The sequence below is a fragment of the Macrosteles quadrilineatus genome, unplaced genomic scaffold, assembly GCF_028750875.1.
Source record: "Macrosteles quadrilineatus isolate MER2022 unplaced genomic scaffold, UCM_ALF_1.0 Scaffold_8__2_contigs__length_117827958, whole genome shotgun sequence".
NCBI lineage: Eukaryota > Metazoa > Arthropoda > Insecta > Hemiptera > Cicadellidae > Macrosteles > Macrosteles quadrilineatus.
In genome coordinates, this window is record NW_026542601.1 from 57,807,344 (window position 1) to 57,834,976 (window position 27,633).

General features: G+C 36.5%; 1 protein-coding gene across 1 annotated transcript; it reads left to right on the plus strand.

Annotated features, from left to right (window-relative positions):
* Positions 1-13,326: 13,326 nt before the first annotated feature.
* Positions 13,327-14,259, plus strand: LOC129000405 (fibrous sheath CABYR-binding protein-like). Its single transcript, XM_054427369.1, has 3 exons — positions 13,327-13,549; positions 13,600-13,881; positions 13,931-14,259. The coding sequence occupies exons 1-3, from the start codon at positions 13,327-13,329 to the stop codon at positions 14,257-14,259; spliced, it is 834 nt and encodes a 277-aa protein (XP_054283344.1).
* Positions 14,260-27,633: the final 13,374 nt, after the last annotated feature.

The following is a 27,633-nucleotide window of genomic DNA, read 5'->3' on the forward strand; positions in this document are numbered from 1 at the left end:
CAAGATCGAGCTCTTCAGATTGTCAGTCATGTACTATTTATACTCATCGATATGTATCTACGCCACCATAACATATTGAAGTTTTTTTAGATACATTTTAATTTAGACAAATTTATAATCGGCTTGTTTATTGCGATTTAAAATTTGCTAAAACTAATATGCTAACAAGTTTTGGTTCAATGATAGCATTTTTAATCCACCCGATGATTTAAAAACACCGCTACGCAAACGCAGCTTCACTACTCAGCCTCTGCAGCTTAGTTCCGGGTGTCAGGTGCCCAGGATGTCACAGGTCGCCACCCTCCGCGTACCCAGCATCCGTCCAGCACATCATAACATCAAACATCACTCCAGGTCACCGCGAACTACGAACTACTACCAGGTGGACATACAGAGATATTAACAGCTTCACCAACCTCTGCAGTTCAGTTCCGGGTGTCAGGTGCCCAGGATGTCACAGGTCGCCACCCTCCGCGTACTCAGCATCCGTCCAGCACATCATAACATCAAACATCACTCCAGGTCACCGCGAACTACGAACTACTACCAGGTGGACATACAGAGATATTAACAGCTTCACCAACCTCTGCAGTTCAGTTCCGGGTGTCAGGTGCCCAGGATGTCACAGGTCGCCACCCTCCGCGTACCCAGCATCCGTCCAGCACATCATAACATCAAACATCACTCCAGGTCACCGCGAACTACGAACTACTACCAGGTGGACATACAGAGATATTAACAGCTTCACCAACCTCTGCAGTTCAGTTCCGGGTGTCAGGTGCCCAGGATGTCACAGGTCGCCACCCTCCGCGTACCCAGCATCCGTCCAGCACATCATAACATCAAACATCACTCCAGGTCACCGCGAACTACGAACTACTACCAGGTGGACATACAGAGATATTAACAGCTTCACCAACCTCTGCAGTTCAGTTCCGGGTGTCAGGTGCCCAGGATGTCACAGGTCGCCACCCTCCGCGTACCCAGCATCCGTCCAGCACATCATAACATCAAACATCACTCCAGGTCACCGCGAACTACGAACTACTACCAGGTGGATATACAGAGATATTAACAGCTTCACCAACCTCTGCAGTTCAGTTCCGGGTGTCAGGTGCCCAGGATGTCACAGGTCGCCACCCTCCGCGTACCCAGCATCCGTCCAGCACATCATAACATCAAACATCACTCCAGGTCACCGCGAACTACGAACTACTACCAGGTGGACATACAGAGATATTAACAGCTTCACCAACCTCTGCAGTTCAGTTCCGGGTGTCAGGTGCCCAGGATGTCACAGGTCGCCACCCTCCGCGTACCCAGCATCCGTCCAGCACATCATAACATCAAACATCACTCCAGGTCACCGCGAACTACGAACTACTACCAGGTGGACATACAGAGATATTAACAGCTTCACCAACCTCTGCAGTTCAGTTCCGGGTGTCAGGTGCCCAGGATGTCACAGGTCGCCACCCTCCGCGTACCCAGCATCCGTCCAGCACATCATAACATCAAACATCACTCCAGGTCACCGCGAACTACGAACTACTACCAGGTGGACATACAGAGATATTAACAGCTTCACCAACCTCTGCAGTTCAGTTCCGGGTGTCAGGTGCCCAGGATGTCACAGGTCGCCACCCTCCGCGTACCCAGCATCCGTCCAGCACATCATAACATCAAACATCACTCCAGGTCACCGCGAACTACGAACTACTACCAGGTGGACATACAGAGATATTAACAGCTTCACCAACCTCTGCAGTTCAGTTCCGGGTGTCAGGTGCCCAGGATGTCACAGGTCGCCACCCTCCGCGTACCCAGCATCCGTCCAGCACATCATAACATCAAACATCACTCCAGGTCACCGCGAACTACGAAATATGACAAGGTAGACGTATCGGGACTTCACTATTCCCTATTCCCTGTTCACTATTCCCTGTTGTGTGTGATTCCCACCTACGACTGACCTATCCAGACATTGGATTGCCTCTCATCACTCATCAAGCGTTTTTGGAAAAGGAAAATATACTATAATGTACCAACAGGAATCTATTTATTTCCCTTTATGCGTGGTACACATACCCACCAAAATCCTAACTGACCATTGGCTTCCCTCTCAAAATGTCCTTTAGGAGGATGTCTAGTTTGCCCAGAGGGTATTAAAATTTACGGTTAAAGTAAAGAGGTCATAACCATGACCAACACATTAAATTCCCCAAAGGATGATCCTCACAGAGTTACCAGATGGCAGCTGTAAATAATTATACCTATTCTAGTTACTGTCCATATTTCTGATGTGTGTACATGAATCCATCATCGGCACATAATTCCACCTAAAAACAAAACTAGATTTGTTCACAAACCGAAAACGTTGTGAGAGCTATAAATAAGTGTATATCCGTGCTGAAAATAGTTTCGTCATTTCGATACAAAAATAAATTAATAGGCCTATAGTTTTCCAAAGTATTACATTCATTATCAAAATTGTCTAACGATATGTTTATTTTTAAGATTGTATTTAATGTTTTATAGACACTGGACGGGTATTCTCCTAAGTAAAAGATGCTAGGCATTTTTACTTCCACATTTAACTTATAAAATAAGACACGAACAAACACATTTCACAGACTTATTCGAGGTCAATAAAGGTAAACAAGAATAAAATATATAGGTATTTCTGATAACTGTTTACATTCTTTAAAAGGTTTAAAATCAGCATTGTTTGATTTAAACAATGCACGAAATGTTCAAGCCTGGTTATTCATTAATGTCAACAATATCTAAAACAAGACACAAAAATGTATGTTTTATTGATGTACGTATTGACGTATTAACCATTTCGATGCTAGAATATATTTTTTGTAATTTTCCGAAAAATGCTAGAGATACTGTATTTACTTATTTCGTCCGAAAAGTGCTAGGCTTGCCACGGGGGCAAAGTCTAGTGTGCAAGAAAAAAAGCAATTTTTCATCTCAAAAGTGCTAAGTAACCATGTATCGGGCCTCGATCGTATAATGAATCGAAAGAAACCACCGCTGTTTCGAAACAACATCCGAGTCACCCGATTTGCCCATTTTAACTCACACGATCGAAATTCGCGCCGGCAAGATATATAGTCGCTTTGCTTTTCGGATGAATCGCGAAATCGATGATCGCGAACAACGATATATCGTTCCATAGCTCTTTTCGGAAAAAAGACGCACAACGATACCTATATCGTTGAATAAACTATACTAGTGTACATGTTGCTCGAATTCGAGCAATTGCAAAGTATTACAGGAGTTATTTCAAAACGAATAACGGTCATATTTACAATGAGTTTAAAAGAGCCAACTCAAAGATTACCGGTGTGTAACTCAGACTATGTTTATCTTCGTTATTGATAAACCTTAAGCATTCCAGCCGGTTTTCTCCTTCTGTAAATGCCTCGCTATACATGCAACACAGGTCATTGATAGAGGGCCAATTAAGAACAAAAATTCGTTTTGGGGTAGTGTTAGGGCGCATTTATAACTTAATAGTTGAGATTGTCCAGGGTCAGGTGCTGACTGTGGATGAGTTAAACCTATTACGCGCCACTGTTCTGTAGCTGAGGTCGTTATCACGATTTACGCCTCCTGTCTATGTTTCGTTGTCGTCGCATCGGAGGCATTTAAAAGAATAAACAACAAATAAACAAATTATAGCTACACAAAACAATGATAAACGCACAATTTTAAGTTACAATCATGCTAACACGATCCGTCATAGCGACACAAAACATCGATAAATACACAAATTGAAGATACAACCATACTAACACGATCCGTCTTGGGGTTATGTTTACACAAACTCAAATAGTAAATAAATGTACTCAATAGTCAATGCGTTTCATTGAATTGAAAAATAAATAACAGCAATTAAATTATACAGCTGATCAAAATGTAAACAATTATTATGTTCTTCATAAGGATAACATGGGAACTTTAACAGCCACTGGGGCAAAGCCCAAGGGACTTTTTCAAAAAAGTAAGGCCAGTTTGCAAATCTACGAGACACGCTCTTTCCAATGAGACGTCAATGGATAAAATCGGTTAAGAAATGGCGGAGGAGTTCAACCGACAAAGTTTCATGTAGCGTATTAATTATATAGATAGGTATTTCGGAAAGCTGTATAAATCCTTTAAAATGCCCAAAATCAGCATTGTTTGATCCCAACCATCCACGAAATATTAAGCCTTGTTATTCTTTGATGTCAACATTGTTGACATCAAAGAATAACAAGGTTTAACAATATTCCTCAACAATATGACTCAACAATATCCAAAACAATACACAAAAATGTATGTTTTGGGTATTAAAGATAACGAATAATCAACAAATATTTGAAAAAAGGTAAACCGTTCAAATAATACATGAAATACTTAAGACTACAATCTGACAAAGAATCGTGAAAAATCTTCCATAATCCACAACAACATGGTGGAGTGTCTGTCGCCGAATCCTCGGATTTCCGCACCTTGTTTTATCACCTAGGGACGCAGCACGCCACGCAGTATGGCCTCTGATAACGTTTTTATGTTTCGCCGTAATTCCCCCTGCGATTTACAGGGTATAATCGCCCCCATTCGCCGCCCCATAAGGCAGGGGAATCCTCCATTAGGGGTTTTTTTTTAGTTTTACATCTTTCAGCATTAAACTGCACCTGAAGTCTCGATTTATGTGTGTTAATCATATTGAAAATTAAGTACGATAGTCAAACACGGATTTGAAGATTTAGTAATTTGGTATAGAAGGGACTTGATTTTTTTACTAGAACAACATTATGCAATAGACACTTTTTTACACTTTTAATACAGTAATTTAAAATACGTGATGTAAAAAAAGAAAAACAAATCTCCTTGACATCTTTAATGAACGTGGGTTTTCAACCAATTTACTTCCAGGAATAGATTTAGCACCACCAAAACTATAAACCATTCCCCTTTCAGCTAAATAATACCTTAAGGCTTCCATGGACGATCCTGCACAAGTCATTTTATGTTTGTTGATTTGTTCATGGGTCTCGTTGGTCAGATTGAAGTCAGTCAAATTTGGGTTTCTTTTGTGGATGTATTAACAATTGTCATAACCTACCTGTACATCCATTCAACTTTAGCATTGTCCTCACAATTCAATTAAAAGTTAAACCTAATTAAACCATTGCCAAATTTATTGTAATTCGACCTAGTCAAAAGAGAAAAGACGGACTATTTCTCATGAATATATGTACCAAAATTACATTTTTATAGCCTACAACACCCTTAAATTAAACTTTTATTCTCTTTCAAATGGTTAAAAATCGTCTTTGAAGAAACATAAATAATACAATTCAGATCGTCACCACAACTGCGCCCCTTTTGCATAGTTATTTCACCTGGTTTGGAACCATTTAGGCTGTAACGGTTACTGCTGTTGTCACTGTTGTAGTGATTACAAACAAAGTAACAGAACACGGCGACGAGGACTAATGGTGATTGATGGGAGAGAGATCGCCCCAAAACATCCGGCGAGAGAGCAGTCAGCGAGCACCAAAAGTTAATGCAACTGCTGCAATAGGACGACCAAGATGTCAGCGAGCACCACAAGTAAAACAACTGCTGCAACAGAACGACCAAGGTGCCAGCGAGTACCACAAGTAAAACAACTGCTGCAACAGAACACCAAGATGTCAGCGAGCACCACAAGTAAAACAACTGCTGCAACAGAACACCAAGATGTCAGCGAGCACCACAAGTAAAACAACTGCCTCAACAGAACACCAAGATGTCAGCGAGCACCACAAGCAAAACAACTGCCTCAACAGAACGACCAAGATGTCAGCGAGCACCACAAGTAAAACAACTGCCTCAACAGAACGACCAAGATGTCAGCAAGCACCACAAGTAAAAAAACTGCCTCAACAGAACGACCAAGATGTCAGCGAGCACCACAAGTATACAACTGCCTCAACAGAACGACCAAGATGTCAGCGAGCACCACAAGTAAAACAACTGCCTCAACAGAACGACCAAGATGTCAGCAAGCACCACAAGTAAAACAACTGCCTCAACAGAACACCAAGATGTCAGCGAGCACCACAAGTAAAACAACTGCTGCAACCGAACACCAAGATGTCAGCGAGCACCACAAGTTAAACAACTGCCTCAACAGAACGACCAAGATGTCAGCGAGCACCACAAGTTAAACAACTGCCTCAACAGAACGACCAAGATGTCAGCGAGCACCACAAGTTAAACAACTGCCTCAACAGAACGACCAAGATGTCAGCGAGCACCACAAGTAAAACAACTGCTGCAACCGAACACCAAGATGTCAGCGAGCACCACAAGTTAAACAACTGCCTCAACAGAACGACCAAGATGTCAGCGAGCACCACAAGTTAAACAACTGCCTCAACAGAACGACCAAGATGTCAGCGAGCACCACAAGTAAAACAACTGCTGCAACAGAACACCAAGATGTCAGCGAGCACCACAAGTAATGAGGAGTTGTCAACAACATATGATTTCTTAACACCAAAAGATTTATGTTATTGTTTTGCAATGTTTATGTTTTTTTCATTCCGTTAAAATCAACTTATCTATCTATACGTATAAATGAGGAACTAAGTATGTATGTATAATATGTATGTACCTTATGGACTCCGAAACCGCTCGACAGATTGTAATGAAACTTTCAGGCATTGTTCAGTAAACTTCCTTTATATTTTCATGTTATCTATATTTCATAATCTTTGGCTCAGTTATTTTCTTAAATATTTTGCTTTCAAACATATGTTCTTGAAATTAAATTATTTCCCTATTATTAAATTGGTGACATATGTTGTGTATCAAAAAGTAAATAAAAACCGTGCTTGTTCTCCTATCCCAAAAGTGTGTTCATTTTTTTCTCATCTTATAATCTCCATTTAATTTCATTCTCTACAAAACATTCATTGGTCCTAATCGAGCCTGGATTTTGAATTTCAGTCTTTGGATTCAATTTTCAGAACACTTTCAAGCTATCGAAATATCTTTATTTTATCATTCAATCTCTTTATGTTTCTCCCCACTCTCATAGTGTCACAAACTCTATCTAATTCTTAGTAAAGTTTCACTCCATCTGTTTTGTCCAATATGGCTACCAGATCAATTTCACTCTCAAACTTCAACAAATCAACCCTTCTCATACAAAATTCTTTTGAAAAGATTCTCAAATCTGTACAAGAGCTTGAAACACTTTCCCCCTCAATCTTGTCAGTGATACAAATCAGAACTTTAAACAACTTCTTGAACCAGTTAGAAAAGAAACATGAAGCCTATGAAAACTACCTGGAAAGAGCCTTGGAACATATTTCAGAAGAATTGGATTTGGATGCAGTATGTGACACTGAAGACAAACTGCGACTGCTATTCGTCGAAGCAAAGTCTCGGATTGAAGCCCTTCTCCAACAGCAGCCACAAGATGTTCCAGAAGAAAATAAAGATTCGACAAGAATTAGTGACATCTCAGCTTCATCATCTGCTCACGTAAGACTCCCAAAACTAGACCTCATCACGTTTGATGGTTCTCCTCTACAGTGGGTGAGTTTCATTAATTTATTTGACACAAGCATTCATCTGAATGAAAACATTTCAAACGTCACAAAATTCCAATACCTTATCAGTGTACTAAAAAATGAACCACTAAATCTCATAAAATCGTTCAATATCACTTCAGCCAATTACTCAATTGCCTATCAGCTCCTCAGAGACAGATACCATAACACCCGAAGGTTAACTACACTTCACCTCAACAAACTGATCGACCTACCGGACATTTCCTCCACCTCAAACAAATGTCTCAGAACGTTCCTCAACTTGTTCTATGAACACACAGAAGCACTTAAAGCTCTTGACTGTGACATTACTTCTAACTCTAACCCTCTTTTGTCCACCATACTCTTGCGAAAACTAGATAATGACCTTCTCAAACAACTAGAGGCTTTTAGAATTAATCTAAAATGCGAAACACATTCTCTACCAGAAGTAGTCGAAATAATCAAGTTTCTTAATCAAGAGTGTAACCAAATTGAAGATGCTCAGTTACATACTTGGTCTGTTCCAATTGAGGACAACCACACATCAAAATTCGAACAGAAACCTATCACTTATAATCCCACTTCATTTCACGAACAGCAAGTTTCAATGATCTCTACCTCAACTCTATCAAGTCAACAGAACTCAACAAATGTGTTCTCCTTCCCCTGCTTTGCTTGCTCATCCACAAGCCATAAGGTTTATGTATGTCCTATCTTCCTCTCTCTTTCTCCGAAAGAACGTTTTACAACTGCAAAAGAAAACAACAGATGTGTCTCGTGCCTTGGAAAACATAGTTTCCAAGCATGTAAGTCAAAAGCGTCTTGCTTCAAATGTCACAAACGTCATCACACCCTTCTTCACCTCGAACACGTCAAGACGCCTCAAGATTCTACATTGTCTCAACCTTCATCCACTCATATCCCGAATGACACACCTCCCGTATCTCTTTGCTCAGAGAAAACGCGTCTTACCCCTACTCAGCCTACCAACAACCCATCTCAACTCAACAGCTCTACCACAACAGCTGACTCCTCACTACGCAAGATTATTGATACCTCTCTGTATTCTCAAGACTCAAAACAAAACATTCAGCGATTCTCTTCACTACATGACTTCAAGTGGTATCCTCACAGGACCTGCCCACAAAGTGTCCCCTCTACCAATTGTAGATTTATGAACTGTTTTCATTGAATCCACTGGGGATTCAAGGCCCCCGGTATGTTCAGTAAACTTCCTTTATATTTTCATGTTATCTATATTTCATAATCTTTGGCTCAGTTATTTTCTTAAATATTTTGCTTTCAAACATATGTTCTTGAAATTAAATTATTTCCCTATTATTAAATTGGTGACATATGTTGTGTATCAAAAAGTAAATAAAAACAGTGCTTGTTCTCCTATCCCAAAAGTGTGTTCATTTTTTTCTCATCTTATAATCTCCATTTAATTTCATTCTCTACAAAACATTCATATTAAGCATTATTCAAGTATGGTGTGTGTGAAGTTTGGTGCGGATCCGTCAAAACGACTCCGCCCCAGAGGATTTTAATTTGGCCAATGTCCGACTTTTTGAACTGCAATGTTTACAAATAAATATAACTAGCTGTTACCCGGCGGCAACTGTTTTGTATGTTTGAATAATCATAACATGCTGTATTTGTGAAATGATAACTATGTTACTAGTAATCATTTATCAGTTTTAGATTAATCCAGTGTTCTAGAAGCTAATTCAAAATGCATTATAATAACTAGTTCAGCCATAAAAACAATTATGATGTCCAAATTATGATGAAAATAAACATTGATTAAATCTCAAATCTGCAAGGTACATAGCTTAAAACATTTCTCTATAACATTCTAAAAAAAAATCCTCCTAATAATACCATGAAAATCTGAAATCGAATATAATTTCCTGACAACTTTATCCAATTATACGTAGTTAATATTTGCTGTATTACATTTAATAGGGATAACAAGAGTTTTAAGAGTGCCAGCAATTTTCTAAATAAAGCCTTGACTTTTTCGAAGTTCACCCCTCTGGTATGTCAATACTGGCTTGAGATCAGCGCCTGATTTCTCACTAATTCTCCAACCATAATTTCACTAGTTTCCAGAAAGAGAGGGAGAGCCTATTATTTATCTTATAATCTAAAGATTTAAAGGCAGAATCCTGGGTAATTACGGATATAGGCTTAAGGGAGGATATTTTATCTATGTTATTACAATCGATTCAACAATCAAGTTATACTTTCGATACATGCGAAAGTTTACAGTCTAAATTTAAAACTGAGTTGACAACTAACTGAATTTTAAAATAAAACTGAATTTTAATGCATAGGGACTAAAACACTCTTTACTCCCCATGCCCGAGATAGAGAGTAAAAATGCTACTTTAGACCCGCAACGCATGCATTAAAATGGCGGTTTTTGATGCATTATGAAGAAAAAGTCGGTTTGTAGTTTACCAAATAACGCAAGATAATGTACTGTAATCCAATTATTCAGTGTAATTTGGGTTATCTCTATTTTATTTTATTTTCATATTTTCCCCATCAAATTAATCCACTGTATGAACAGGGAAACACATACTGTACTCAAGTATAGAATTACTATCCTTATGACCTGAAAACAAATTGTAGGTTCTGTTTCTGTACGGTTTAAGTGGAGTGCGATTTGATATTTACTAGTACTTCTTGTTATTTCACCACCTATTTAAAATTGTATTTAATTATAAACTTGTCCTATGGTAGGCCTAACGGGTAAAAGTAGACGATGTAATACTAGAGAAACATATTTTGTCGATATCAGTAAACTTGGGCATAAAACACGCGAAATAGGCTTCACATCCCCACTAGGAATACTAGGATGAGACTACTTGCAGTGTATCCTAAGTCAATGCAACCAGATAATTCTAGTTCGCCTCTAACTCCCCTATATCTAAATTACTCGTTCACCAAACTACGGATGCGGTGTGCGTGTTTTTATGTTGTAGGTGTGGCACCACTGATGTACCATGTGTCAGAACAGCTGGTAAATGATCTGCGTGGATTGCAGGTGTCATCGACGTTTGAAACTCCCGCCACCGCTACAGGTGATTGGAGCCGGAAACGGAAAATAAACAATGACATTCGTCACGGCAACAGCTGATTAATATGTGTCACTAGAGTCGTTGGTCGTTAGTAGTTATTGTTTGTTGATTAATTGTCGGGTAAATTATGTAACGGGACTCGGTGTTTTAGAGGGAAATTACGAATAGGTTTGCTGAAAAATTGCCCGGCATTTTCTCATAGGCACAGCATATGATACTTGGTACTTTGCAATATGTTACTTTACAACAGGTGACGCAAATGATGGAGGGACTGTCATAAGAATGACAAGAACTTCAATGTGTTGTTCACAATCCAAAGTTGTACTATACCAGTAAATTGTCTTGAAATAGTGCAGGTACCATTCATATGGGATAATATTTTGTGTAACTGTATAGACATAATACCACAATAATATTATAAGACATTTGAATCAATTTTATTATTGTTCCCTTCTTATTTCTATAGTGGTTCACAGATGTGTTGCAAAAACATGTACCCGATGTGGTTTTGTGTATGCATATAGCCAGCTCACATCAAATCAGTGTAAGTAGGCCAACAATACACGGAAGTATTTAACCAATTAAATTAAAAATTTCTGTGATTCAGTAAAGGTAAAATAATGATTTTTATTCCCAATCTAATGAGATTAAGATTCATAGTTTTCTCACTTTAGATAAACTATGCCACTTTGGCTCTTGACTTTTATATGATTGGTATAAAATATATTCACCATGTTTATCACTAGAAGAATTCATTTATGCCAGTTGTACTAGTGGACAGGGGTGGAGTCCTGGTACAGTGCCTGCGGCGCCATCGACCTGATTGACTGATGCACCTCACGAGGTGTTTGATGATGATGAAGAGTCAGATCAGGCGCCAGAAGATAAATCCCAGTCAATCAGCTGTGAGACATCGATTCCAGCTGATATTAATTGCGCGAGCCGCGAACCAGCTGATTACCTCCATCAATATTAAATTAGTAATTCCTTGATCGATATCCCTACTCATTATGTATCCCTAGTGTTTGGCAAAGCTCGAGAAAAACAAATAAAAGACGAAATAATCATACAAACGGCTTATTATCATTTTCGTCTTGGCCGGGAAGATGCTTGGTGAGGCTCCAAAAGAACACTCCGTTTTATCGCTTCTGGCGCGGATCTGGTGGCAATAAGATCATAATGGCCTCTTAAGGAGACAAATTAAATCATACGTCTTGAGTTTTCAGGGGGTCTGTGTGTAATGATTCTGCAAAATATACTTTTATGGGTGCATTATGTTTATACCCCGAACTTTAATGGAGGGTTACTCTGTAAAACTGTATCAGCAAATGGGATATGTATTTAATAATCCTAATCATGTTCAAAGACTTGCACATGAAAATAATATTTTTTGTATGCATTAGAGTAACTATTGGTTTCATACCTAACAGGAAAGAAAACGGGACAGACTGCATACAAATTCTTAAGTAAAGGAACTAATATTATTGTATTTTAACACCATTTGAGATGAGAATGTACCTGGGTGTACTTTAACACAATAACATCTATTATGTACATGAGTAAATAATGAATGTAAAAGGGTGTATTAAAGCGTTTGTCTTTTCTTATAATCGACCAGCGACCCTTTGATCCGTAGGCGAGCGCTATTATCCTCAGCCACCCGGGTCCGTGCTACCCAACAAAGATGCATAATTCACAGCGATGTTAAAACTTATTAAAAAACAACAATATTGTAACTGATTGATCAAATCTGAACACCTTCCAGGCAGTCCGACAGTGTAAATCCGACCCCAACTACCAGTGTTGGGATATGCATCTCCACTTCATTCTACACATACATATCTCTGCAACTGCCAGTGGCACCGCGTCGCCGTTCCAGTAGCGATCCATCCCGGCTTAGTCCGCTAGATCATTATTAATGTCCTGGTGACATTAATGTTTGTACCTCTGCTGTTGCCACCTCCATGACTAACTGCCCCCGCTCACGCAGTGTGACCAACCACCAACACACAGCATTGCCAACCTACGTCTCGTGACATCTGTGTGATCGCGTGTCTACTGATGGTTGGTACACCTGTTGCTGCTACTGCATGCTACCACGAACTTGTGGCTCCCTCTCCTATTTATTACGGTTTTGTTTTTCCCTTGATTTGCCCCAGGTGGTGTCTCTTGGTCACGACAACATTCAATTATCGAATGTGGAGTTCGGAGCGGTGGAAGACGAATGTGTGATGAGTCCAGGCTGATGAGAGGGTGCTATGCGTTGTCGGATCGGGGGTAGGATTGATTAGAATAGTTGGCAATTTAACAGTTCACAATATACATGTGAAATGGCTGTAAGGATCTGCACTCTACCAATTACGCGAACAACTAAATGTACAACAGAAAAATATTAATCGTGTCCAATGAATAGACACGCATTCACTCGTGCACCTTCGTCAAGAAGTAACACATCCCATTTAATCGATAGTTTACTTTTAGGAAAGTGTTTCTTTCATCTTTCGGGGAGTTATTTCTTAAGCAATTAAGTAAAGGCCCCATGCACTCCAGTTCTTCCAGTCAAGATGCTTTGGAAGCAATCACCTAAGTTATAAGATGAAATATCTCTCAGTCAAGACGATCTCTAATCCATCCCTCCCACAACAATTAAAATGTTGGTGGAAGCTATCCCTCCTAATCAACCCGCTATAAAAGCTATTCCTCCTCCCTGCCGAGACGCTCTAGAAGCTATTCCTCCTGCTAGACAAGACGCTCTAGAAGCTATTCCTCCTCCTAGACAAGACGCTTTAGAAGCTATTCCTCCTCCCTGCCAAGACGCTCTAGAAGCTATTCATCCCCCTAGCCAAGACGCTTTAGAAGCTATTCCTCCTCTTAGCCAAGACGCTCTAGAAGCTTTTTCCTCCTCCCTGAAAAAAACTCTCTAGAAGCTATTCCTCCTCCCTGCCAAGACGCTCTAGAAGCTTTTCCTCCTCTTAGCCAAGACGCTCTAGAAGCTATTCCTCCTCCTAGCCAAGACGCTCTAGAAGCTATTCCTCCTCCTAGCCAAGACGCTCTAGAAGCTTTTCCTCCTCCTAGCCAAGACGCTCTAGAAGCTATTCCTCCTCCCTGCCAAGACGCTCTAGAAGCTATTCCTCCTCTTAGCCAAGACGCTCTAGAAGCTATTCCTCCTCCCTGCCAAGACGCTCTAGAAGCTATTCCTCCTCTTAGCCAAGACGCTCTAGAAGCTTTTCCTTCTCCCTGAAAAAAACTCTCTAGAAGCTACTCCCCCTCCCTGCCAAGACGCTCTAGAAGCTATTCCTCATCCCTGTCAAGACACTCTAGAAGCAATTCCGCATCCCTGCCAAGACGCTTTAGAAGCTATTCCTCCTCCCTGCCAAGACACTCTAGAAGCTATTCCTCCTCCCTGCCAAGACGCTCTAGAAGCTATTCCTCATCCCTGCCAAGACGCTCTAGAAGCAATTCCGCATCCCTGCCAAGACGCTTTAGAAGCTATTCCTCCTCCACGACAAGACGCTCTAGAAGCTATTCCTCCCAGTCAAGATGCTCTAGAAAAATCTCTTACAGTCCAGACACTGTACAATTGATTTCTCACAAAAAAAAACCTTCAGATTCTTTATTCTGAAGAAGCCATTTCTCCCACTCAAGTCGCTTTAGAAGAAATCCTGACTATCTTTTATGGTATCTGGAACTTATTTGTTAGTTTTAGTGACTCTGCTGAATGTTATAGCACTGGAAGGCTCATGAATAATATGAATCTTGGTACGATTTTTACAAGAAAGGGTCCAAGAGGTTTGGCATATATAAGACCAAATTACTCTGATTTAAGATTTACTCTTATCATCGTCTACGTATGGTAATTTAAAAACCAATCAATTAAATTTTTAAAATACTTACGTTTCTTACAATTTCGGAAAAAAAGATGTACTAAAAAAAGAGTAAAATATTCATTGTTTTCCAAATTGCAGGGGTAACCCGACAACGTCCTAATGCAAGGCTGGTGTTTCATAACGAGCTTTCGAGAAGTAAATTCAATTTTTCACGCTTTAAACGTAATTTTGTCCCTGTGCTCAGTAAATCAACAAAGGGGGTAAAATCCGTTTCCCTTGCCCGTCTCACTGGCAAGCCTCCAGGAGTTTGATATTTAATTGCGCGTATAATCGCGTACGAGGGCCCTAATGTGCTAAATATGTACAATCGCGGGCCTTACTTGCCAGCTCCATTTATCTTTTAATGGCCCTCAGGCCGTTTTATTAGGGTGTTTTATTTTTAAGGGGAATCGGCGACGGAATTAAAAAAATTAGATATTAACATTCGGAACACGAGTTTGAGGGGAACTTTTACAAACCTCGTGCGGACGAGGGGCCATTGGAATTCAAGATTGTGTGAACAGACTGACTGAATGAATTGGTCGTGAAGTAGGTTTGTATCTTTACCAACCTGTGCGTTATATGCTCCTGTATTATAAACACGTATGGTTTTTACATGATTTCTCTAATCATTCGATTTATTATCATATCGTATTTATTTCCATAATATAAACACTCTATTAGATTTAGAACTTGAAATGTAGAGCCTACTTTAGCTAAAGCCACTTGATCGCGATGATCAATTAATTATTTCAAAACACGTCGTAATTGCTTTTAAAAAGGTTTGTTGGTTATTGTAATTGAGAATTCCTTTCCTAGATGTAGGGATTTGGTTTGCAGGGCTCATACTAAACGGTGATTTGACACCTTTAGCTGTTTGTCTGGTCTAAAATGAATATCAAACAAAGAGGACTTGAAATTCTTCAATCTTAAACTGAGAACAGAATAATATTTACGTCATTGAAACTACAATCTTAGGAATCATATATCAGAGGAAATTACATGAATGAAATACAGTATTGAAATGGCCCAATGTCATCGAGAGAGACTTCGTAAAGCATATAGGCGTGTAAACATAATTATAACGTCACCACTTGTTACTAAATTACTAGAGTTAAAATTACCCATATTATATATTAGAGAAAATGGTATATCGTCGAACCACTTGTAATACTTTCATACTTTTTAATGAAATGGCGACCATACAAAGTAGATATTTTTAACCTACTCATGTAAAGATGTCAAGAGTATTGCCGGCTTTAGGCCAAATGATAAAGTAACCAAGATTAGCTCAGCATTATCAACCATATTTTTCATCAAATTGTTTATTATTCGAATTTCCACGTGACGACCGCAGTTACAATAGTTTCTCGGACTCCCGCTGTTGCTGTACCCCTGGCTGCTGGAGCTGGTGGTAGGGCCTCGCCCCAGAGGGAGGATGGAGGATATCCGCTCTGCCCCAGCGGCCTTGGACCCAGGAAACGTTCCACCTCGCCTCCGCCCTGTACCTGTGCAACATCCCATGGTGATATCTGCTATCACCTCTGTGGTGGTGTGAGTCAAATTGCCAGAGAAATCCAGAGTAATTAAAATGACTGACTGATAATAGTATATTTCATCACTAGTTAAAGTGACTCTTTTGACCCGAAGTCAAGTTTTACGATCGAGGCGAAACTGAGGTCGGAAAATGAGAGAGGGTTAAAAAATCACTTTTTACCCGTGTGGTGAACTATATTTTTCGTCATATTGCATCATTAATTAACAAACAAAGATGCAAAACGAAATAATTTGTATGTAAAGATAACCTCTGAAAACGACTTCCAGCTTGTTTTCAATTCTGCTAATGCAAATAAGCAGCTGTTTAGTAAGTTGTTCAATCATTTAGTCTATTTACAACTACTGTTGATGAAATTGATTTTTACTCCCTAGGGTAGAGAGTAAAATGCTACTTTAGACCCGCAACGCATGCACTAAAAACGGCTGTTTTGCTATCGTATGACGAAAATATCATTATAAAAATTATTATCAAATCATTCGCCTATTGGGTCTGATGATGATCGGAGTTTCCAATCGAAATCGATCACCACTTGCAATCTTTTTTGTATATTTACTTTCTTGTGAGTAACAGTATAAGCGTAAATATATGTTTTAAGTGTTATAAGACTTTTTTTTACTTACTTTCCTTATTTTTACACAAAAAAAACTTTATATTTCAGTTATATTTTTTCAGATCTTTTTGATCTTGGTATCGTTTGATAGGGAATTAAAAAAGCTAAGAAAAAGTATCTAAGACAGTTTTTCATAGAATTAGCCATTTTTTTGTTTTTCAAGCTATAAAGATTCAAACGACCACCATTTTAAAATTTACAATCAGAACAACTTTATTATTTTTTATGTTATAGGTCTTGTGTATGTTAACATGGTTACAAAATTTCATAATCATCGAATGAAAAACCTCACAGATAAAAATATTTTTGTATAAAAAACAAAATGGCGTATAACTGGGTAACTATGCATTTTTGGTCATACCTCACATACACTTTTTTCTTTTCGTATGAGGATTCATTTACCAAAGTCCTGAAACGATTTTTAAGGACACTCTGTATTTATACACTTCCTAAGCTACTGTACATGGTATACCATTTAACTCAGGATACGGTAAATAGTCCGGCAGAATTGACCCGGTCCTGGTTTTCTTATATTAGGTTTTTATATTGTTAATATGTGATATCTAGGGTAAGTAGACCCTAAAAACACCGGGTACCTTTTTGGTACCCTTGGGCCGCCATCTTGAAAAATGGCAGGAAACGTAAATTACAGTGTAAGCTTTTACTCAAACTAATGTAATTGAAAAACATTAAGCTAGAGCAATGCGAGTTATTTTCAAACGTTAACGGTCAAATGCCCTATTTAGAAATACCATAGTATATCAATAATTTATTTCAAGGTCAGTATTATTTTTCATAGTTCACCTATAAAAACATATTGACATTTTTTTTTCAATTATGCTCCTTAATTAGGGTACTCAAAATATGACTATAACATATTTTATTTTGTTTCCATACCAGTTTGAATTACAATACAACTCAACATTCTACATATTTAGTAGGTTTATATAAATTTGTCTTTGCCGTTGTATAAACGTGTTTTCATATAAAAAAATCGATTTAAATTACTCTGTGATGTGTAGTTGACTAAATTTATTCCTGCAAAAAAATAATAATTTACAGAAACATTTTGATGAATTATTCGTTTATTTATCCGTCTATATTTTGTTGCAGCATTGTGCATGCACGTATTTTAGATTTCCCTGTCTCAAGGGTTAAGGGCTAAACATGTAATTCGTGTTCTTCTCCTGAACGCTGACGTCACCGGCCCATCACTTCCAGGACCTGATCCTCCAGTAGCCAGCCGGAGTGACGTGTCCAGTGGGGTGGTGGTGGAATGTCCATCACCCTCCCTGACTCATCCCCAGCCCCAGGTGGGCGATGCACCCCTGGAATGTTGCGATGATACCAGTAAAATAACACCTCAATCCGTGGATCTTCTCACTACCTGCTAAACCAGATATTCTTGTGTGGAAACAGTCACAACCACAGCTCATCTTCACAACAGCAAAACTCCTTGCAGTGAAACGTCAGAAATGATTTTTGTTTTGGGTTTTGGTACACATTGCTAAATTGTATCACTTAGATAGTTGCCGTATAAATTCTGTTGAGAATTAATTGGTGATACATTTTTTTATGGAATTCTGCATCGCATAATAAGACGAGGTTCATATTCAGCCTTAATTTAATTTAATATACTTGCCTCTTCTTTCCATTCTATATAATATAGTGAGCATCACATAAGGTGTCCACTATTGATTTCAGACAAACCATTGGTCCCACAAAACAGTGATACGAAACAAAAATTTACACTAAAACAACTTCAAGGAATAACTTACAAATTTTTGAATATTTTTTACAGGATTTACCAAAATCAGAGGTTTACTAGTTCAAATCTCACAATTAATTGTCAAATACAAACATAAATCAAATTATACATATACACTATCTTAAAGTTGTTGATAATGCAAACATGCTCGTGGAATCAAAGGCTGACTATTATTGTTCGTCAAACAATAGTGGCTCTTTTTTGTGAAAAAAATTGTACCATTTTGAATTAACTATATTTTTTTTATGCAGATATATATCTACGTTGATTACATTGTTTGATTTCGTATCACAAAAGAAAAAGTAAAAAAAAAAACTCTAGAACCAATAAACTTGGTCTGAAATGGATAGTGGACACCTTATATTCTCCCTGTCACCTTATATATTTATGCACAACTTGAGTAAAATTGGCTCGGCAATGATTTGAGTAAATAGCAAAATCTATTCTCATTTGAAAACCAGTTACCACCAAAGTTTGTTATCCCTCTGTTAAGTTGCATAATTACGAGGTTTATACAGTAATATACCAGTACACCCTGCTCCAACTCGATTTTACATTTTTGGGGAATTGTACATACGATAAAACATTTGAAGTGGTTCAGCAACGTAAATAACATCTCCAAACTGTTCAACTCCTTCTTAAGTTGTAAAATATCTGTGAGTGGAAAGCAGTATCAACCAAATTTTACAACAGTATATTATTGTATAAAAGAATTCGTACTGCATGATTAGACAAGATTTACATTCTACTTAAAGTAAAGTTGTTGTTTTATATTTATTGCCATAACGGAAAATTACAGTTGAATAATTAACCAATTATTGGTAAATACTTGAATTGCAAAGGTGTAACAGCACTTAATTGTGTTTATTAATAAAAAACATAATAAGGTCGTATTACTTTCTTCAAGAATAGTCCATAGTCATATCTCATTAAAGATTACTGTACTGAATTATTTTGTCTGATGCACAAATGCGTAGTGACCCTAATTTATTATTCTCATATCCAAATATTATTGGTTAAATTTGCAGTACGATAAACCAAAATAAAATTAACAGTTTTGTGATATTACCCTACTCGTGCATATGACTATCTTACAAATTGGCCATCTTAAATGGAATTTACATTGATTTCTACACGTCGGTGGCGAAAAATCAGCAATTTAATATCATTTTTCCAAAAACGTATCCTTACCAAAAAAAAATCTTAGTAAACACACAGCTTCCTAAGTTGATTTAAGTAAATTTTATAACGTCCAAAAACACTGGAAATACTTTTACATTTTTATTATTAATTTATAGCAAAATCCCTCCACTTAGAAGATCAATCAGCAAACTAGAACTATCAGACCAAAAAAGTTTGCCGGCTTCTCTCCGGACGTCGTCCCCTGGTCAGCGAGACTCCGGATGTACCATTGTCAGTCACCGAGGCTCCAGGCGGGAAGTGATACACCGTGCACCACCCCCATCCCCCCATCCACCCACCCGTTTATCAATATCAAATTAAAGGGTGTGAGGTGGGGGAGGCTGTATTCCACTGTATTGCAATACTGTAGTCTCTGGATTCCAGACGCTCACAATAGCTTTGTATTTACGATTTAAATAGTGTACAACATTTACATATTTTTGGACGATTTAATTATTTTTTTCATGAAGAATTGTAGAAGGTTATTAAAGTCGAATTGGTTACTGTATGACTTCGGTAGAGGTAGATGTTTAATGTATGGTCAGTTTTAAAGGTGGGGGTTTTCATTGTTTTGTTTTTTAGTAACAAAATATTTGAAATATACCTAACTAGACTTTTTTGTAAAAAAACGTTTCTACAATTAGATATAGTAACATAAGTTGTCTAAGAGGTTTAACTTTTTTTGTATCCAACAAAATCATTAACAAACTTAATGTTTTTGTTCGGTCGTGATAAAAAATTACAATTAGTTTATGAATTTCCTCAAGTTTATTCCTGACTTGAGTCAATTTGCAAAACAGTTGTAACTGAAATTCCCTCATGAGTATAACTAGTATTTGTTTATTTATCTGTGGACCAATAGTTGAACTTTTCGAATTATGAAGCGAATAAAAGCTATTTTCCAAAATATCCTTTAATGTTAATTATAAAATATATTATCTAGTAATGTAAATAACATCTCCAAGCTGTGGAACTCCTCCGAAAGTTTGAAGTAATTATATTGGTTATGATACACGAATGTATAGATTATAACTTATTATTTCAATAATGCAATTACAGTTTGTAAATATAAAACACAACAATCGTCTTTATATCTAACAACATGCAATTTAATAGTTCTTGTGCATACCAATGATTGTATAATTGAAACACAATCTCGCGCCCGAGAAATCATATTTTTGACCCTTTTAAAGAATGTGGCACCAGACAAACCCTTAAGGTTACATACAATGACAAACACATTCAATATTTAACCGATAACCTCTTTAAGATTTTACAAAATCGCATATTCAAATGATACCCCTCTAAACCCCCAGACTGTGTAAAGTGAAGTAGCGCAGCGGGCTGCACAAGTGACCCATGAAAATCTCAAATAGCCACACCAATAGGGCAATCAGTGCGGGTGGCAAGCGCGCATCATGAATTCGAAATTGAACAGCAACCGTGGGGGGGGGGGGGGCGAGTCGATAAATCAAATTAAAAGATAAGCCAGGCTAACAATCTGGGCGGGAACATACGGTGGGGCGCCAACGGTCTTAATTATTGGCGGGAAAAATACTGCGTCCCATTGGGCTTAGGGAGTGTAGGGCATTGCACAAGTGGGATAAATAATTCATTGCACTGATTTTTCGTAACACTTGAGTTGAAAGGATACGAAAATCATATTGGTAAAGTAACGTACGTATTTTGGGAGAAACATATAATTTCGGATATTTGGGTCTTAAAAAGCCAAAGGGCAGTAAGATTTGATGAAATCAGAAAAATAACATACGTGTAACCAGTACGATGTGGCAGTGGGTTGATAATTCCAATAGTTGATGGGAGCAGGGTAAAGCATATTTGGTGGACCAGTTGGGGGGTCAAGAATATTGGTACACCTAATATGTATCTTTTTTCATAAAACTATATTGGTTAAGCATAAAGTTTACAAAAAAATCAACGAACTTTATTAAACATGTTTTAATTATCTTTATTGACCTAAGAGGGATTGAGTGAACCAAAAACCAATCGCTGTGTATTGTTTGTTTCAATTTGGCAACACTTCTTTTTTCACGACGTGGTTTATACTGTATATTATTTAATACGTTTAGCAAAATAATCAATTAGAGTGTTATTTTGAATTTAACAGTATTATTCTTACGGGATCATATTGTAATTATTAAATTCAACAAAAGAACCACTTATAGCGTTTCTGGAAGCATCAAGCATTAATACTCATTGAGCAAGATATAATTTAAATTATAACTATACCCTATAACATTGTTCTATAACAGTGTTTTTTTTATTTTGTAAATAATTTTTATTTTGTAAATAAATCGTACGTACGTGTTTGGCATTGTACTAAAGTAGGACTACACAGAGGAAAAGTGAATAGCCTACTGCAGAGATTGTACTAAAAATACTTCAAGTCATGTGTTAATTTTAATGAAATGTTTGAAGTAATGTTTTCCTATATAAATTGTATGGTTATATAGTTTGCTTTAAAATTTGTTATACGGGTTTCATTAGGTTATCAGTTATGCATACAGACATATTATATAGTATTTATTATGATCAATTAAACATGCAACCTGAACCTGGTACTCTGCATTGAAATCGATATATAGGCCTAAACAAATTGTTAAAATATTTTCAAAATATTGTTTTCTAAAATATCTGGTCTATGAAACCCAGTTTAACTTTTAAACCATGCGATCAAAGTAAATATATACCGGTAGCTACACAAAAGCCATGGCAAATTTTAATTTACTTGGAATTATGCATATTGTGGTTTAGTTTTTATCTCATGGTATGTATACTAACCAAAGAATTATTATAAAACAGACTAAAACTTAGGCATGTAAATGAAGTTGTTTAAGGTATGCAGAAAATTCAACAATTGAACGTACGGGTGATATTATTATTAAGTTAAACTAAGTGTAATACCTAATCGTCAATTTTTATATTTATTTTCACAACTTGTTTAAATGCCTGATATTGGCTATTTCTATTTATAATTGCAAGTGCTAATCGACCGTTCAACACCAACCCTGTCCATGTAACACGTAAATCCATTATTAACTTTAGCACATTACTTTCAATTACGGAGGCAAAAATCAACAACAACAACAATAATAATCCAACACACGACAACATAACCTAAAACGTTGTTATTTTTTTACCTAGCTGCATTTAATAAAATCGACAAATTAATAAAATTGAAATCGTCTTCTACTTTGAAAATCTAAACAGATAAAACAGTCTCTTCAAATAGTTCTGTTACGTCAAAATGATGGCTTCGTAATCCAGCAAGAGTTTTTGTGTTTTCTCAACGTAAAGCCCTTATTATAATATTATTATAACTTATTATAACTTGTATTATAGCAATATTACCCAATAATATAGCAACATTATTGTTATTATAACTTGTATTATAGCAAAATTACCCTTTTCTAGATCGCCTAAATTAGAATTGTCTTTAAAAGCATTTTAATAATAAATTTTATTTTTACATGAATAACAAGGAACATTTGTTTTCCAGTTCACGAAAGCTAACTTTATTAGGCAAACATGATTAAAACGTTGCCAAAAATAACCAGCACCATTACAAATAGCATTGAGGTTGTTTGACCTTTGATAACGATGCAGCAACTGATACCAGATAATGATAACAGCTGTACCACTGCAGTCGTAATCAACTGATAAGATCAACAAACTCGGCGTGGGCGAGCTCAACAGGAGCATCATGTTACCATGTACTGGCTAGTTATAGTTGATACAAACAATAAAGGTGTAAAGTGGAAATGTTAATGTATATTTAATTCGTAATGAAAGCCATCTTGTCCAATACTAACTGTCATGTAACCTTATTGTTCCGTACTTATGTGATTTATAGTATTTCAAGTGATTAATTGTTTTGTGAAATATCTCCTAATATTCCTTAACCTAGCTTGGTAGTGATTCTGTCACTTAATGCAGCTGGTATATTTTTGGTACGATTTTAAAAAAGCTTGTGTCTTCCCTACACCCAACAAAAATATTGACTTATAAAACTACCCAAAATTTGTTGTACAGCCATTTAAGCATTGAGTTATTAATAAAACCTTTAAAGGGTATTTTTACAGATTAAACAGTAGTCACTCTTTATTCTGTATTATTATGTAAACTTTTGAGTCTAGACTACTACAGTATAACTATAAAAAATGTACAAAATTGGGCCTCACATCAGCAACAAAATTAATGTAAAACAAGTAGGTGTAAATACATTTAAACACACTTCATTGGGTCTTTGGTCACTAGGCAGATAGAAATGATTATCGTTTACTGCTCTATATCTTACTTGACAAATGTAAGATAAAGGGACATTATATGACTAGTATAGTGTAGCCAAGAAAAGGTATGTTCACAACTAGCCTAACCTAAAAGGGTTCAAATTGGTGTCATGTCGCGAAAAAAGCGCACTGCGAAGAGAACGCACACAACCCTTATCTCTAGAAATGAGGCATATTATGAACACAGAAAATAAAAGCTAAAGCAATTAGTTTCTGATTCCCATGCCCAACACACTTTATACATGATTCGGATTGGCCAAATGATGAATTTGGCCAAATTCGTAGAACTTAATAGTTTTTAATAAATTTGGCGAGTTGTAAAATCAGCATGAGTATATAGCTTCGTAAATATTTAAATATCAATTAAATATGCCAGCAAAAGAGTAGCTTTGTCAATGGGGTTTAAAATAAATTTACAGTGTTAAAGTATACTTAGGCATGTTTTAAATCTCATGAACGTAGATTCGTCAACATCATCGGTTTTCTATTTAAATTTTCGTTGTCTGGCTTTTCTTATAGACAGAAGGCCTAGCCAAGTTTTTGTAGATGTGAAACTCCCTTTAAAACATTCTTTTACGTAGGCCTAACCAGCTTTAAGCATTAATTTCCTAGTAACGCAATCTTTACCAAAAACTCTCATATTGGCTTGTTTGAGTGTTCATTAGCTGTGCACTTTTTTGGTATATCCGGCCAAGCTATTTGCTCCCAGACGATTATCAAATTTAAAAAATTACCTAACGTATATAAAATTGATAATTTTTTATGCATCAGCCGCTAAGTATGAAGTACAGTACATTTGAAAAAAATAAATAAACACACTGTTATTAATATACAGTATGCAATAACGTTATGAATGTTGTAACCTACAAAATCAATTCACGAATCCACATTTTCATACCTAAATTAAATAAAATCATTTTAAAAGCTACGCATTCTCAACATTATTCAAGGCAAGGCGATTAAATATGAGCAGCAGTAAGCTACTGTACTTTCAAACAGAGACCGATATACATAATCCATAAAGAAGAGGCCTATACGCTGTACATGCCTTTGACAGAACGATCAAAAGATTTGCCGAACAGCAACTCTACAATAAAGTAAAGGTATTACAGGTATTATGACAATAGAAGGCTTTTATCAAAATAATTTTACTCGGGATTACAGGTACTGTAATATCAAAATTATCAGATGTAGGACTAAGCTATTTAATTCTCCTAGGAAATAGAAATTTGCTTCTTACCAAAACCAAGTTATTCATACTGACTAAATAAATACTATGAATATTTAGTTTTTAGACGATATGACGTATAAAAATGTGGAAACCCAATATTTCATACACAATGTAAAACTAACTTGCTAATTGTTAACCTTGATACGTAAATAGTTACTAATCTGTTACATCAAAAACTCATATTCTTTATTTATTAAAATAAGAGAGCACTAAATAAGAAGTAAAGCCTTCTTTGGAAAACAAAACTTTAATTAAAGTGACAACCGTATAGCCTAAGGTCCAAAAGTACGAAATCCCATATATTGGAAACAATGACATTGAGTGGGAAAAGTAGATTTAACTTGATCTCATTATTGTCTTACGATCTGGGCATGTTTAAAATAACTGATTCATCTTCGCCGTTAGTAGATATAATACCAGAATATGACCCCACTTTCGGCGTTTTAGAGGCACTTTTAGGGCACTTTTTATAGGGGAAAAATGAGAAAAAAATGGAAGAGCTTTTTTTGGCCACTTTTTTTAAAGACCCAGCTCTCGACCTATACACCCCTATATAAATTTTCTACTTTTGTTAATACTAAAAATCACGTCTGGAAATGGTGAGCTTTTTATGGCCACTTTTTTAAAGACCAGCTATATTTAGATCTCGTCCAATACAAGCCTATATAAATGTTCAAACTCCATTAAAATTTCAAATCCACATCCATTCCCATGTATATTTTCAAAATCATGTGAGGTTTGTGCGTGAACTCGGGCACGCTTATGGCTATGTGTAAACTATGCCTGACTCAAATGAATGACTGTGAGTGTAACCTAATGACCCCAATCAAAACCAATTGTCAACATTCTCTGTCTGTCTGGCGCCAGTCTGTCTGGGGCAGGTTTAGACAATTACCAAATATGTTTGATTGATTGACCTCAATTATTCAATTGTTCAATTTCAGTTTGTTCAATTTCCATTGTTAAGTTCTAAATTAATTTAGACAATTTTGTGGTATATAAGGGGGGCATTCTACGGAATCATCACTAACTCTTCCACCTGGATCTTCTTGTTTTGGTAAGTCTTTGACATCTAAGCTAGACTATTGTAATATGTTGTCGCGTGTCGGGTCATGGGATCAATTGGTGACGTAATTGATGCTTGTACTCATAGGCCTACTCTGTATTTCTTTTAACTTAGGAGTGTAGCTAATTTCCCGAGTCCATTTTTCAAAACTTAGCCGAATTGAGTCACTAAGGAACTTGTAAAAAATGTATATAAGTCTATTTTTAAACACTTAGAGTATTTTGAACCGTCACTAAGGAACTTAGAATGTATATAAGTCTATTTTAAAAAACTTAGCCAAATTCACTCATGACTTTGAGTCAAAAGTTTGCACAAGTTATTATTTAAAAACTTAGCCGAATTATACTCACTATATAATTTTGTCGAGTTCCTTTTAACATAGGTAACATAGTCTTCTCTATAACTAACACTCACTCTGTATATATGTAGACTCAGCATTCTGAATTGCTAAAAAGTATTTTTACTTAAGATTTTGGATTTAGTTTTGATTTTAAAAATTGCAATTGCCAAATTTTATTGTATGAAATTGTTTTGAATATTAAAATTTAAAATTCTGATTTAAATTATTATTTCCCATTAATTGAAATTGTCTAAAATGTAATTTCCATCATATAGAAGATGCTAACTTTGTTTTTTAGTTACATGTCAACTGTGTGCTGCTTCTCTATCCAAAAAAATAACTTATTTTGTTATTACTATTTTTAAGTGAGTCAAAATTGTGCACAAGTTATTATTTAAAAACTTAGCCAAACTTCATGCAACGGGGGACTTTGAGTTAAAAGTGTGTACAAGTTATTATTTAAAAACTTAGCCAAATTCACTCACGGGGGGGGACTTTGAGTCAAAAGTGTGCACAAGTTATTATTTAAAAACTTAGCCAAACTTCATGCACCGGGGGACTTTGAGTTAAAAGTGTGTACAAGTTATTATTTAAAAACTTAGCCAAACTTCATGCACCGGGGGACTTTGAGTCAAAAGTGTGCACAAGTTATTATTTAAAAACTTAGCCGAATTATATTCACTATATAATTTTGTCAAGTCTCCTTTAAAATAGGTAACACTCACTCTGTATATATGTAGACTCAGCAATCTGAATTGCTAAAAAGTATTTTTTATTTAAGTTTTTGGATTTAGTTTTGATTTAGAAAATTACAATTGCTAAATCTTATTGTATAAAATTGTTTTGAATATTAAAATATAAAATTCTAATTCAAATTATTATTTCTCATTAATTGAAATTGTCAAAATGTAATTTCTACTATATAGAAGATGCCAACCTATTTTTTAATTACATATATAAAAATGAAGACTACATGTCAACATTGTTTTGCATCGCTCTCCAAAAAAAGCAACCTGATTCGCCACTA

Coding starts and splice junctions, on each gene's coding strand:
- LOC129000405 (XM_054427369.1), top strand. CDS start 13,327: ATGTTGGTGGAAGCTATCCCTCCTAATCAACCCGCTATAAAAGCTATT. Junction 13,550..13,599: donor AGAAGCTATTCCTCCTCTTA/GCCAAGACGCTC, acceptor AAAACTCTCTAG/AAGCTATTCCTCCTCCCTGC. Junction 13,882..13,930: donor AGAAGCTATTCCTCCTCTTA/GCCAAGACGCTC, acceptor AAAACTCTCTAG/AAGCTACTCCCCCTCCCTGC.